The sequence below is a fragment of the Corvus hawaiiensis genome, chromosome 7 (genome assembly GCF_020740725.1).
Source record: "Corvus hawaiiensis isolate bCorHaw1 chromosome 7, bCorHaw1.pri.cur, whole genome shotgun sequence".
Classification (NCBI taxonomy): domain Eukaryota; kingdom Metazoa; phylum Chordata; class Aves; order Passeriformes; family Corvidae; genus Corvus; species Corvus hawaiiensis.
The window spans coordinates 15,955,317-15,970,637 of NC_063219.1; the positions used below are offsets into that span (position 1 = coordinate 15,955,317).

General features: G+C 38.9%; 1 protein-coding gene across 6 annotated transcripts in view; it reads left to right on the forward strand.

Annotated features, from left to right (window-relative positions):
- The window catches only part of PDE1A (phosphodiesterase 1A), a 179,370-nt gene that overhangs the window by 156,792 nt on the left and 7,257 nt on the right, over nt 1-15,321 (forward strand). For 5 of the 6 annotated variants that reach the window (XM_048309070.1, XM_048309071.1, XM_048309069.1 and 2 more), the window contains 3 exons: nt 1,081-1,201; nt 2,969-3,153; nt 13,632-13,907. In XM_048309070.1, coding sequence (XP_048165027.1) covers nt 1,081-1,201; nt 2,969-3,153; nt 13,632-13,907 — 582 coding nt within the window. The remainder of the gene's footprint in view (nt 1-1,080; nt 1,202-2,968; nt 3,154-13,631; nt 13,908-15,321) is intronic. The other variant, XM_048309074.1, reaches the window with a different exon arrangement.

Here is a 15,321-nt window from a genome sequence, read left to right on the forward strand (position 1 = left end):
ACCATATGTGATGCCAAGGAGGCGTAGGAGAGGGATTAACCAAGGTTAATCCAGCTTCTACTGTACACACTTTAGAGTCTGGCAGATCATGTCCTCAAACTGCTTATCTCTTGCTCAAGAACTCACAGGTCTGTCTCTATTATAATCTGAAAGTACCAGTTTGTAGATGATCTCAACTTAGAGCTAATTAATATATCAGATCTCTGGACTGCAGTTAAGCCTGTCAGTGTGTCAGGTCAAACTACAGAGGGTCAAGCCTCCGTGGGTTGACAAGGTTGACTGCATTCTGTCACTCTGCATATCCTTTATTCCATTTCACTGGGAGTTTGTAGGCAAATATGCTTGAGCATCATACTGACTGCAGGAGAGAAGCTGGATCCTAGACTGAATCACTGTTGCTCACCTTCATGCTGTGTTGCATGGTTAGAGCATAAAGACATCTGGAAATCCATTGCTAGCTCATGTTTTAACATATTTTTTTTCTGTTAAGTGCTCAGTAGAGAATAATGCTTCATTCTCTCACTGTGTCATTCCATACCGTGATGAGCACTTTAGAGTGTAAAAGACATTGTTCAGAGCTGACATCTCAGAACTGTGGGATGAATGCTGTCTCCTAAGGATATTACTTGTTCTCTTCACTGATTTGACAGAACCCTCCTACACACTGTGAAATAACACTTTACCTCCACAGAATAATAAACAGCAATTTGAAATATTAACTCCTTGGCAAGAAGCTCTGGATGGTAAAAGAGACAGCATGACTTGTAGCACTCTGGCTCAACAGTAGCTTCCCTTCTATTCAATAATTAGTACTCATTTCAAATGGTAGGTGTGTTCTGCAGTGCATAAAATTTACAAGAAAAAAAATGAAAAGCTGCAATTATTAATACCTACTTATATCTATACAGCTTCAGGTGTTTTTTGTTTAAATTGTGCTGTTTTGTTCGAGGTTATACTGGCAGTATGCAGTATATTGAATTGGGACTACAGTTAGAAAATCAGCCTGATAGCAAGTATTTATTTTTAGATTTGAACCTTGTAGAAATGTAAAACCTGATTTTCTCTCTTCTTCTTCTTTAGGTTTCATTGATTTCATAGTAGAACCAACATTTTCTCTTCTTACTGATTCAATGGAGAAAATTGTTATGCCTCTTATAGAGGAAGCGACAAAATCTGAAAGTCCTGCATTTGGGACCCCCAGGTATGAATACACTGCTTTGTTATTGAACTAACAAAAGCTCGCATAATAATCCTACTAGCGTCATTCTCAGAGTTATCTCAGTTATTTGAAGTTGGGGAGGTAACAAACAGCTGTGCAGTGTTGCCACCCTGTGGGGCTGCGTTGTATTTGCAATGTGCTATTTTACCCCATTGACTGATCAGTTGTGCATATAAAAAGGCAAAACCCCAATAATGATCAGAATAAACATATATAAACCATGATACTGATTTCTACAATTTTTAAATATAATCTTTGCAATAGGTTATCGAAATTCCTGTACCTATAAAGCAAACTAACTATGTCAGTGTAATCTGAGTGACTCCTTGCTGAAAGCATTGTTGAATAATCAGATACTGCCTTTACAAATACTGCCTCTGTTATCATATTTTTATTTCATTTTAAAACTGTAATTTGAGCTTTCCCTGAGGTTACTAAATGATAACTCTGCAAGACAATTTTTCATTTTCTGGGCCTTACTTAGGTTTTAGTAACAAAAGGGTGAACCTAGTTCTTTCTTATATTTTGGTTACTAGAAGCAAGTAGAAGTTACTAGAAGTAGGTATTTATGACGGTGTTCTTCGTGTTTTGGGGGACAGTGCTAAACTAATGTATTACCGATGACAAATTTGTTTACACACTCACTTCTTCACAGATGAGTGATTAGCAGCTGCAAATGATTAGGAGCTTCAGGCTGCATTTTTAGTTGATGTTCATGAATGAGTGGTAAATGAAAAAAGGCTTATGATCCATGTGAGATGGAGGATAAAGGGATTTTTCTTTGTGTGGAATCAAGTGCCACACTTACAAGGAGAGTGGAGAGCCTATAGCATGACAGAAAAGTCTGAGCCAGAGAATTGCACACATATTACTGAGTGGATGCTATGAGATGGTGCCTGGAAAACAATAGAATTATAGCCTATTCTTTCCATTGCATCCCATTCAACATCTCTGGAGCACATGGAAGTTAGAGTTAACTCTTCTTGTGAAGTTCTCGTTGGTATGTTCACTGCAATACTTTTCTGATTAATGGAAACCCATTTGTAAGCATATTAATATCTCTCTGTGGTAGCAATGAGATAAACCATGCAGCAAAGCTGAGTAAACAAAACCTAGTAAGACATGAGTACTCACACAAGGTTGGAAATAGGTCTTATTTTTTAATTCTAAGGAAAAAAGAGCATTCATTCTTTTTTTTCCACCTTTGCATGTATATGCATATACATGTATGAATAATTTCACTTCTACTTACCTTGGGTGTAAAGTAGCTGCAGTCTCTATTTAGTGGATTTTAAAGCCACTATCTTAAATTCTGCTTTGACTACACTTGAAGGTTTGTAGCTTGAAGAGAATTTTCAGCTCAAGCCAAACTTACCTGTAGTATGCTTCATACATGTCAGACTTCGTGTCTTCCTTTTTCTAAATGGGTCAAAAAATAATGATCAGATGTCTTTCCTGTAAGACCCAAAGATACCATTCACTGTTCAAAAACACAGCTAAGAAACTGCTCCAAAATGGCTGAGTAAACTTTCCTTCAAGATTGCATTACAAGTAATGTATTTTCAGCTGTCACATTTTTTCAAGAATTCCCTGGAAAATGGTCAGCAAGACATCTTGTATCTTAGGTACACTCTGGTAAAAACTATTATTTCAGGTTAGTTCCTAAGCAACTTGATTCAGATGAACTGTTTGTGTATTATTAAAATTGCCTGACTGTGTTCATAGTTTGGGTTTTTTTCCCTCGTGCAGCCAAAATAGTTTGGGAGCAGTAAGCAATGCTGAATCACAAAGACGACCTGGGTTTAGAAGTACAGGTGATGGAGGGACTCACACAGAAAATTCTCTAGCAACTGTAGACCTGAGAAGTTTCAAGGACAACTTGATGAAGATTATTCAAGCAAACAAAGAAAGATGGAAAGAATTAGCAGCAGAAGGTATGATATGTTAAGGTGGAATGTTTTTATAGGTCACTCCCTAAGATCTTACCTACTTTCATCTTTTAATTTCTATCAACCTGTAAAAATGCATAGCTGTCTTGTATTCATATATTTTATGTCTTAATGTTTGTTTTAGATGCTCCTGTTCTGGTCTCCCAGGAGGTCTAAAGAGGTGTAGGTGGTTAGGGGATGAGAGTAAATCTTATAACCTAAAAGTCTCTGTGCTGCACATCTTATCTTTAGAGGTTTGGTTTAGAAATGTGCATTCTTGCACATTTAATTGTAACTGATACTGACATCTGCTTTAAATGCCAGAATCAACAATTCAAAGTAGTGTGTGCTGTCACATTTCTTCAGAAACATGGAAGTTGTACTTTGCTATTAGAAATGCTATTTGTTCCCCACTGTATGAAACAAGATTCAGTATTGCAGTCTTCTTGGGACTATGCTGTAGGCAATTATTTAAATGACCCAGTGGATCTAAAGATTTGGGCAATCACTGCATGCATTAGGCCCAAGCAAGCCAAAAGTGACTCTTCGTTTGCCAATAGATAGTTAATAAAGCCAAACCTGCATCAAGCATCTCAGTTCATAAACCACACCTTAAAATTGTCTGGAGTTACAGTTACCTGATTGAAATGTTTTGTGCTAATTGTTAAAAAGAATTTATAGCTTCAATTCAGGTTAAGTGAATGACATTTGGGAATATTTTGTCCACAGGCTGTGTTATTTCCTAGCAAGTACCTGGAATATTGCAGCGTTACATTTCACTGCTGAGACTGGTCTTGCTGTACATGACCTGATACTGACAGCTGGGAATGATATACTGGAATCCAGGGCCAGCCTTGCTTTTCATCCCATCATCCAAATCAACATCTTTTTTCTCAAAGAGGTGTCAGACAAGACAGAAAAACAGTGCTGAACAGTGATAAAATCTAATTTAGTGCTAAATTGCAAATGAATATTCTCATTAGGAGGATATTAAGAATAAGCTTCCGTACGTCTTTTGTGACAAAGACTTGACAGAGTCAGGTGGAAGGGGCAGCTGAGGAGAGGATTCCATTAATATTGTCCCTTCTTCATGAGAAGCTTTATATAGCCAATTGCTTCCTTTGGTCTTGCCCAACTAATACTGGCTGGTCAAAAGGACAGAACTGCTAATTTGCAGTGGTCAGTAATAACAGAAGACCATCAGAGTGCCCAAGGCCACTTAGCTATAGCCTGCAGAGTTCAAGCAGCCCTGAGCTAGTGACATGAAAGGTCCTTCAGTGTGGAATAATGGAGAACTTATTATCTGGAAGTTTGCCATTTCCAGTTATATATAACTAACCAGTTTGATTCTGGTACATCAACTTTTTGGTATGTTGTTTAGGAGGTGTACAGTGCTATCAAAGGGCACGGTTTCCCCTTCATTCCTAGTGCTTTGTTGTGCTCTAGAAATTACCAATATATTTAACCCAGTTTTACTGGACTGTTGACAGGCATTGAAAACACAAAGCTACTTTCAGCAAGAGATTTAAAAACTATTTTGGGTAAGATTGCAGTCAATATTAATAGGAGGCCCAGGAAAACGCAAGAAACTCTGGGCATGCTCAGTGCTCTGACAAACAGAGATGTTAGTGTTCAAGACTCCATGGATTTTGTTGAGATTGTGGTTGTCCTAACCTTCTTTTCTTCCATCAACTTGACTAATGAAGCGTGTCTAAGTACTTCCTGAACAGAATTATGGAACTGCAGTAAAACATACATTAGGGAAGCTAATGGGTAAGTGTAAATAGCTGGTGTTGAGGCCAGAGTGTGATGAACAATATTGTCTCTGTGTGATTGTGGCTGAATCTGGTTTTTTGAACCACTCTGTGAGGAAAAGATTTATAGAAATCTGCTGCCATAAAGAGGCTACTTGCAGCAATGTCTGTAGTTGCCTGGAGCATGGCATGGAGACCTTCAGGGTGCCTGATTAGCCTGTAGAGGAAACCTTGTGAATAATGCAAATACTTTTGAGTACAGATTTATGTTTTTTTAGTAAACAGATAGTAAGGGTTTTTTTAATTAACAGCTGTGGGATGAATTATACAAGTGTTGTGGAAGTTATATTTTCCATTCATTTGGAATGGAATATCTGGGTCCACAGCCCATATGTGGACCCTAAGGACTGCTATAAAAGAGTTTTTTGCTAAGTAAAAATAGCCTTCTATAGAGCACTTTCTGAGGTAGCACGTAAGTTCCTTGTCACTTAATGGGAGAGGGAGTCTTCCTCAACTGGTCCAGTATATCTGCTCTGAAGCTGTACCCTGCAAAGGCTGAAAATCCTTAATCAGACTATGCAAAGTGAACATCTAGTAAAGAATAGAAAATACTGCACTACATCCCCCTTCCACTTGAAATTCTTTTCAGATCAACCAAGTTTGACTAAGCTCGTAAGTGAATTAGTGGAGCCCTTGAACTTCAGATGATTAGTCCCATCCTGTCTGGATCTCAGGCTGCCTTCTCTGACTCCATGCTTGATGAAAAATCTTTAGTCTGCTTTGGGCATATGTGTGAAGCTGTGTTTTATTCATATGTTAGTAGGACCATATACTGAGAGAAGAGATGTCAGAGATAAATCACTGCCAGGTGAAAGAAGTGCTATCATTGTTCCTAGCTAGATAATTTATGACAAGTCACAAATTGCTGAATGCATTGAGAGGTCACATGTATGAGGACTGTGCCGTGGTAGTAAACAGGCTGGCTGTTAGTGTAGATCTTCAAACACGCTTCCTGAGCTGACTATGACAAACAGAGCTTGTGCTGTTAAAGGAACCATCTGCATTCTTGTCAATGGGCTCTGCAAACACCAGATACTGTTCCCAGTTTAGTTCTCAGGCTCAGGAGAAGTTGTCTCTATAAAATGTAGTACTACATATGCACAAGGAATACAGAAAGGAACTAGCAACGTTCCAAATAATTTCCCGAGGATGATCTGAACTCACTCCAGCTTCTCACCTTTTCAGGAAAAGATTACTCATGTAGCACAAGTTGGGAGGCCGTTCATCAGGAGCAAGGGCTCCATTAGCAAGGGCTGGAGAAGATGGTCTGACTCCTGTGCCAGACAGTCCAGAGGAAAAGACTAATCCTCACTGACAGTGTTGTTGACAGGGAAGCTTTCCTGGAGATGCTGGAGCTACCTCTCCCTGAAAAGATAGTTGCTGTTAAGACTTGATTCAGAGCAAGCAGCTTGTGCAAGGAACAGCATGCTTTGTTTTTGGAAAGGCCTGTGTTAGTAAGGAAAGAGTTTATCTACCTAGGCAGCTGTTTGAAAGCTTCCTTCTCAGAAGGCTCAGTAAATAGGATGACTCCACTTTGCTAAAAAGGCCATGTCTTGTATAATTGATGCAGAGGAGCTCAATACTCTATAGCCTAAGGGTCTTCAACCTTTCACCACTGGAGAATTAGAGGAATGTTTCTCAGGCCTTTCAGGGGATGCTGTTAACAGGGAATTACCATAATGATCAAACATCTGGGATTCTAATTTGAAAGTCTTGATGTTTAATTAATATTCCAAGCCCCAATCACCAGATAATCTTTGTTCAACTCAACACAGTGATAAAGATACTATTCCATCCTGTGCTTTTTTCAACACATACTGTTGATGGCTGCTGCTGTTTGCAATTATTGTAGATGTAGCAAATGGACAGTAAATGTGCTCAGATGTATCTGAGAGGTTCTTTCATTAGAGAAGATGTGTTCTAAGTGGATTTTAAGATCTGAAAGTTATCGACCTACTGAGAAAGCTATAAGAAACACAGAATTTGTGAAGAAACATTTAACTATAATGTAAGATCCTTCACCATGCACTTCTTAGAACGTAATTGTAACACAATTATTTAATATTTAAAAATTACAATGTTTATTCCTTTATTCACGCTTAGTTGGTTCTATAAAAATGTTCCAAAGATTTACTTATGAAGTTGATCTGTGCTTGGCAAGCTTAGGTACTCTTAACAGAATGTAAGGATATGGACTAGTAATCATGCTTGCTGATTTACATGCTTTAATTTCTTCAGTAGAGATCATTGTAAATAAAGTTACAGGGATAAAAAAATATCATTATTTTCTGTTTATGGTGAACAGAAAGAGGCACAGGCAGCTCAGGACACTCAGCTGAGGTCATATAACAACATAGGGGCATGCAGAACAACACACCAAAAAGTCCATCTGCCAACCAAACGGACCCGTCTTCAGGATAATACAACAACAGTTGTATTACAAACTTACTGTTTTCATTTTATGCTTATGAAACTCTTCTAAAGAATTAAGTGTTACAGAATGTGACCCAAGTTTGCATTATCTCTATGGAAAGACATCAGTGATGAATATGTCCTCAACACTTTTGGCAGTGCACTGGGCTGCATGGCTCAAAAGTGTATGCCTGGGATGACTGACCTCATCAAGGTGGGATGAAAAAGATGTGAGGCTGAATGAGTCTCTCACACTGGCCTCTGCTTAATTTTGATGATAAAAATGTGACAAAATAACAACTATTGCATCTATGGAGTAGAGACCAGCATTTTTTTCTCCCCACAGGCAGCAATTCTGAATAACAAATGTCTCCTCTGAAAGACCTGTGCATGGTACCTGCAGGCCCCCCTCGGGCACTTTCAGTTCTGCATACTTCCAGTCACAATAACCACAGGGTTCAGTTCCATTTTGTCTGAAAGATTTTCTCTGCAGACTCACTAACAAGAGGAGAGTAGCAGCTGCTGAAATGTGAAAATCTGAAAGTGATGATCTGATAGCATGTTAATGTGACTTAGCAGCCGCTAGGAAGGGCAGGCAGTGGGAGGATGTGTGTGACAGTGACAGAAACTGACTGACAGTTTGGCACATGAAATCTACCCTAATGGACGGTTTTAATCTGTTGGAAAAAAATCAATTCAGGAGGCTAAAGAAGTCCCATCTAGTATTGGTGACAGTGATTTTAATTGCGGTGTTAAAATGCTTAGGTCATAAGCAGTTTTTGAGCTAATTCAGAAATGTGTTAAGTGGGAAAAGGAGAATTTTTCAGCATGGTCTGAGTAAGTGCAAGGAGTGGGTTGAGCTAAGAGTAGGAAGGAATGTTTGATATTGGCAATACCTGGTAAATCACAGACTAAGGAATGATAACTGACCTAATAGTGGAATCTGTTTTATATCTCCCTGGAGTACACATCAGAGAGCTGGCCCATCTCTGCACGACAGTCTACATCACTTAAATCACCTTTTCCCTCTAGTAGGCTCACAGCATCATGTCCTTCCCATTCCCTGTCCCAAAAGTTCTAGCACTCAAGCCCCTGAGATTACAAATAAACAGCAAAAGAGAAGTAAAAGGGAGAAGTAGCAACCCTAGGAAACCATAAACTCACACATTATTTTTAACCAAATCCTTTAGTGTAAAGTTTTGATTTAATTAGCTAATTTAGTATTTGCTAATTTTTCTAGATAACATAATGCTATAATATTAAGTGCCACTGGATTACATGGTTTGCAGTGGTTTTATATACTCCTATAACTGTGATGAAATTTGTGTGAGGAGTTGAAAGTGGAAAGAATCAGTATCTAAATAGCTCAGTGGGTTACTGCAATATTTTCTTGAATTTGAAAATGGCAGATTAGTTGGGGGTAATCATGGCTGTTTGGGAGCTTTTGGACATGTCTTTAAACTTATTTGGTAGTTCCAGAAGCACCAGGATCAGTCCTCTTGTTCTCTGCAAAATTTTGATGCTTTGTCCTGGTCTTTTTGTTTTCTCTTTAAAATGGCTGATGTGAGAACATGTCTTCTAGAAAGGTGTGTTTCCTTCCCGTGTTGTCCTGGTTTCGGTCTTTTGTCACTGTTTTCTGTAAATTTTGTTTTACAGTAAAAAAAAAAAAAAGTAGACAAACCTAGAAATCAAAGTTTGTCATAGTATACAGAGAAATTCCATAACATCCAGCAGCATTCTTCATTACAGAGTCCTCAAATAATTTAATTCTGAAGTGAAGATGAACAGCTTTCCTCTCTAACTCAGCTTAAAACTTTCATGTCAACATGTCTGTCTGTAAGGGTAAAGAATTGTAGCTTTATGTCAATGCAGCCAATGAAAATTGCAATGTGATTCAGCAGATATTTGTTTTACTGGGGTTCACAGTCACGGCCATCAGTTGGTTGGAGATGTCCTGCTTGCATATGGCTTTTGTGTTTTTCCTCTCCATTCCTGTTAGGTCAAGACATGCTCAAGTGATGCAGTTGCTGTAAACAGGAAGGTAATTCATAAGCCCTGTACTGTGCAGGTCATAGCAGCTGAACGCTCTTTTTTGTACCACAGAAAGGTGAGGAAAAGAAAGTTGATGGACAAATGCAAAAGAGAAAGTTCCAAAATGTAGCAAAGCTTCCTCACCACTTGGATCACGTCCTGAAACTGTTGCTGCATACATAGGCAGTAACAAACAGGGCTGGTGGGAAGCAGCAGTGCTGTAGTTGATAATACAGACCCTCCAGGGCTTCTGTGGTACATTGGGGGCACCACAGAGTCCTACAGCACGGGACTAGAGATTGAGTCTTGTGACAGTTTTAGTGTTCCATGGACACTTCATTGGACTGAAAGGGATTCAGGGCTCCCACTCACTCCAGCAAACAATAAAAAATAAAGAACTTAAAAAATTCAATTAAATTTTCTGACACTTAAGTGAAAAACAAAACAGAAAACCCATGTGACTTAATGAAAAAAGAGTATAATCTGATGAAGAGAGGAAAGAAGTTGCTTTCACTAGTTAACACATTTTCTGCAAATGCAAAATTACTGAGTACCAGAATTTTTCAGCGATTCTGAAATTTGGCTATTGTCTTATGAGTCCTGCCAGTTTTAACAAAAAAATATTGCATTACAGTTATTTTGCCAACAGGTCAGCCTGAACACAAGGGAAGAAAGACACCACTTCTATCATGTTTATGTGTCATATGCCATTGTTCCTTCTCATAAAGGACTGTGCTTTAAGGCAGGATTTCAGAAAGGGCACAGAAAAGCAGAAGAGAGGGATAAACTTGAGTCACCCCAAACAGACCAGTTAGGTGAAGCCATTTATTTTACAGAGGAATTCACACAAATTTTGCTGAATAACACTTGGATTCTTGTAAAGAAAACAAACCCAACAGCTGAAAAATACATAACCAGGCCTGGCTCCTGTCACTTTTGCCAAGTTAAAGCAGAGAGAGCAAAACCAGTAGCAACAACAACACATACCCTGAGTTCACTGCACTGCACAATGTACTCCTGCCTGCCTTTATCTGAATGGCTGTGATAAACCCTGAGCTCTTCAGTGCCTAACTGACACACCCCAAATCCCCCAAAATTTTCTGAGGGCCAAGATGGGTGGTTGTTTAATCTCTTTACCTTACTAATCTATTTATTGTTATTGAATATTGACAATGTTGCAAATGCCAGATTACCTTGTTCATTTAACACACTCTATTTCCATCTCTGGCTGGTCATGGTAACGTGCCCATAGGGAGGGGGAGCTTGCTCTTCCCAGAAATGCAGTCCAGGGTGAGGGGCAGCAGCCTGGTCCACTGCCCTCAGAGGGTCCTGGCATTTCATGGCTGGCTGGAGGCAGAGACTGCCACAGTGTTTATTACAATTCTTCCTGCACAGCAGTGGGGGTCAGACATTATGCCAGCTCCATTTCTCTTACACTAGCAGGATTAATTTAGCTGTGCCATGCTTGAATTCTACTTAATTGGTCACTGTCCCAGTCTCAGCCTTATTTAGACTGCTAGATAATTCTGTTTAATCAGAATGATAGGACAGCAGAAATTATAGAAAATTCCAAGTATTATATGCAATACAAAAGTCCTATATAATATAGAGTACAATTATTAGGTGTTTAGAGCAGAAATATGTATTTTTCCAGGACATTTAGCATATTCCACAAGTGGCTGACTGTAAGAACCCAGTGTTTTTCGTCTTTCTGAAAGATGAAAAAGGGGTTAAAGCTGAGTGGAGCAGAGCAAGTGAGAACATAGAGTCAGATGTCCATCAGGTGAGAGACTTCATACTAAGAAAAGAGAGGGAGGAGCTTAATGGCAGTTGTGACATCATCATAGAGGATTTTGTACTTGAGGCTTCTCAGTCTCAGTCACTCCTACCAGCCACTCGTGGTACTCCTGTAGTCTCACACCAGTTTAAATGCAAAAGGCATAACTTTTAACTGGTATGTTATCAAGTGTATCCTGGTGCAGAGATACTCCATTTCAGAGCTCCATCCATCAGTTAGTCCCGAGTTAGAGTTTGGCTCTGGTTTAGGTATTCTAAAACAGACATGTTTGAGATCATCTCAAGGGCAGTCATAGAAATTAGAGACCATTGTGACATAAGTCAAGAACAATCCAGCAGAGTTGTTACGATTAAACTCTTAATCTTCATTTGCCAGTTAAGTTTGCTAAGGAGTGAATGAGAACAATTTTAAGTTTGGATATTCAGGCTTTATGAACTGAAAAGACAGTAGTGGATTTTGCACATATGAACATTCTGAGCTTTCTAATATGAGAAAAAAATGGTCAGTCATCCAGTTACACCAAGACACACCTGAGTTCTGTCTAGAATAGTCCTAAAACAACATTCAGTGAGAAAAATACTCTCTTCTTGCTAGCTTTTTGGTTAAAAAGTATCACCAGTGTGAGCTATATTAATATTACAGTTTTATGTGTGCTTATAATTCAGCTTTTCTTGTTTTAACTTACTGATGCATCTAAGCAGCATGTGAAATATTTTATCTTTGAATTTCCTTGGGTTTTTTTATAAAGCTAAGGAGAAATGCTGCAGTTCTGCCATTTGGAGGCGAATATGGCACATAAATAACTTTCTTAGGAAAAAAGCCTTATGTAGGTAGGTTGTGTCATGAGTGACAGGTGCTTTAAATAACGTCTCTAGATTGAACATAACTTGCATCAAGTTCCATGTACATATTTCTCAATGGTTTTAGCCCAACCTCTTCTTTGTAAGAGCTGCATTAAAGTCTGTAGAAAAAGACTACCTGTCCAAGTTTCAGAAGATTTAGAATCCAAACCAAGGAAAAAATGGTTTAACAGTTTAGAAAGTGCTCAAATTTTAGTGTTCTTGATTTTTAAAAAAGTATACTAGAAAGTATAAATGACAGAAGAAGGAAATTATTTGACTATTCCATGCTTCTGCACATCACTTGAGGTTTGAAGGTCTTCCCTTCCATCCCATTCCACAGACCAAATTGTACTTCAGGGGGAACTTTTCTCTGTATTTAGAAAAGTAAGGTGGTGCCAAATGCTGACAGCAATAAAAATGTGCTTACAGTCTGGGTTATCTTTCAGTTGTCATGTGCAATCACTTGTGGCCTGGATTTGGACTGGTCACTCACAATCAGAGTTTCCGGGAGATGCCAGTTGAACTCAATAAGTACCTTAATGCTTGGTTTCCTTCCTTAATAATTTCTAACATCCAAAGTTGAAATTTTATGCAATATCATGTAGCTGTTTTATGCCCATGTTGTTCAAACTGCAATGCTTTCACTTTTTAAATTAACAGTATTTGGTATCTTCTATACTAGTGTACAGATTCTAAAATATAAATTTATGAAATACAGATTATAATAGCAAGACAAATAGGCCCTCCATGAAGACGGCACATTTATTTTTTGTTGGACTCTTCACCTGCCATCACAAGTTTTCCATTCTCTGTTTCTTTTTCATCTAGTTATTCCTGGTGACACCTCTCTGTGCTGTTCTGTTCTTTCTCCTTTACTCTGGGCCATTTCATTTGTACTGTTCTCTAAGTCTCTGCATTAGACCAAGGAGTAGAGCCTTCCACAAACATTATTTTTCCAGTTGCTGCTGCCCCCTGAAGCGCAGTTTCCCTCATATATGTTCCTTCCTGTTCTGTATGTGCCATTAGCCATAATGGCAGCAGTACTGGACAGCACATGCATAACCCCCTATAGTTTGTTCCAACTTGTGTGAGCTGATGGTTTGGACTTTTCCAGGCTGATAGGCCAATTTCCTTCAGGGCTTCCCCTCAATTTTCTGATGCCTGCCCCATCCCCAGCGAGGCATTCCTCTCCATGCCCTCTCTCTCTCGCAGACCTGATGGGCTCTGCCCTTCCTAGTCCTGTGGTGGTAAACACCATTGCAGAGGGACATGCCTGCAGCAAGGGGTCCTCCTGCTCCCATCCTTCAGGTTACTGTTGTCTGATGATGCTCCTTGCACTGTATTATGGCCAAAAAAGAGGTATGTATTAGACATCAACCAGAAAGAGGACTGCTACAGTTCAGCTGCAGTAGTGCAAAGTGCAATTGGGAGAGAATCTGACCCATATTAACACAGTGGGTATGATCTCATGCAGAAAGTGATGTTCACAGTGGTCCCGTGTGCAGCTCAATTTGTCACTACTCTGAAATCAAAAAATTGTGGCATATCCTTCTTATCTAATTCACCTATTTTGTTCCCTCTTTGTAGAAGAACTTGTGAAAAATGTTGGTGAACAGGAAAAAGACCAAAGCAGAAATTCCACAGATGCACAGTTACAGGAAGAGGCAACAAGGATACAAAATGAGAGTAGTCAGGGAAGTGATGGTACATCCTGTCCTCCCAGATCCATCGTTCTACAAGTAGTCTCTTTCGACACTCCTCTGAGTGATGAATCCAGCTCAGAAAAATGCACTAACTCTGATCCGAACCAGAAAGATCTCAGCGATGCCCAGCAAGAGACACAGAATACAGACCCACTGAATGGTAATGCTTCATCACAGAGCACCAGCCAATCTAATGAAGCTGTCCAGGGTGAAGCTGCAGCAGTGTCTGGTATCTCCCTGTCAAATATCAACAGCAATGTAAAATATTGAAATAAACTGTTGTATAAACCACCAGCACAGGACAGTTTCTTCAGGCCTGTGTAAAAGTGGTAGTGTCCTAAAACATCAAATAGAAGCATATAATCAAATATCAACTTCTTGATAGCAGCTATTTGGTATCTACTAGAAAATTCTTTAGAGAATATATTTTAGTTGAACTTGAAGAATGATTCCAGAATAATTCAAAGATATGTATTTACAATTAAATAGCTGTTTGTTACTGGAGAATAAGGTAAACTTTCAAAACAGAACTATCTAGCACTTTCTTTTTGAATAAGTAATTACACTATTAATATTTATTCCCCTTAGTTTGGGCACCTAATATGATTGTTATTTTGTAAACCACATCCTTTGTACCAAAGGTCGTGTGAATTTAAGAGTTAAGTTCAAGTAGATGGAATTTGCCAACTGTAGAAGTCATGGGACTGTGTCATTCTCTTAATCAGGAAGATCAGTCTCTCGACTGTAGCTGCAAGACAAGTGGAGAAGCCAGAAAATCTCTAAAATGTCAGAATATGTTTTTGGAGTGTAAGTATTTTATCACAAGATGACCATGTCTAGTATCTGGTGATTGCAACACAGTATCAAGGGCAACATGCCCAAGCAATGAGGAATAGATGTTACCAAGGGAAGAGAAAGACGCTGTGCATCTTCGTTTTATTTTCTGAGTTTGCTTATAGTTAGAATAATCTTTGAGGCATGAGGGTAATAAGAATAATCAAGGCATATAATGACACTTCTTTTCCTCGCTTTTACTTAAAATGCGAAACTCATTAATGCTTTAATGACAGCAAGCCTTGCAATACTGTGCCAGAAGTATGGCATTGTCTGAGCAGCAACCTTGAAGTGCTTATAATGCTTAGCTTAGACATGAGTATATGACTTGGCATATTTCTCAAAAAGCCTTTTTATGGAGAACTCCCACTTACTCTAGATTTCCGCATTCCGCAGCTCCATGCTTTTATTGTTGACAGGTTTTTTTCCATCAGAAATAACAGATGGTTAATTTAGGGCCCTAAATCAAAATATTTACACTAAAACTATTTTCACAGCACTTGAAGTTGTCTAATAACTGACATTTTATCTTTTGACATGTATTTTTTACACCAGGTTCGTATTAAAGCTTGACTTACAATTAAAGTGCCTTAGAGAAGTTCCCCATCTCCTGGATGAGGAATGCAGTAGGAAAAGCTGAACCTTTCACCTTTCAGACTCTGCAGAAGGCAGTTGTGGTGTAGCTGTACTTGTGGGTCTTTAGATGGCTGACCAACAAAAATGATGTTTGAGAGGTCAGA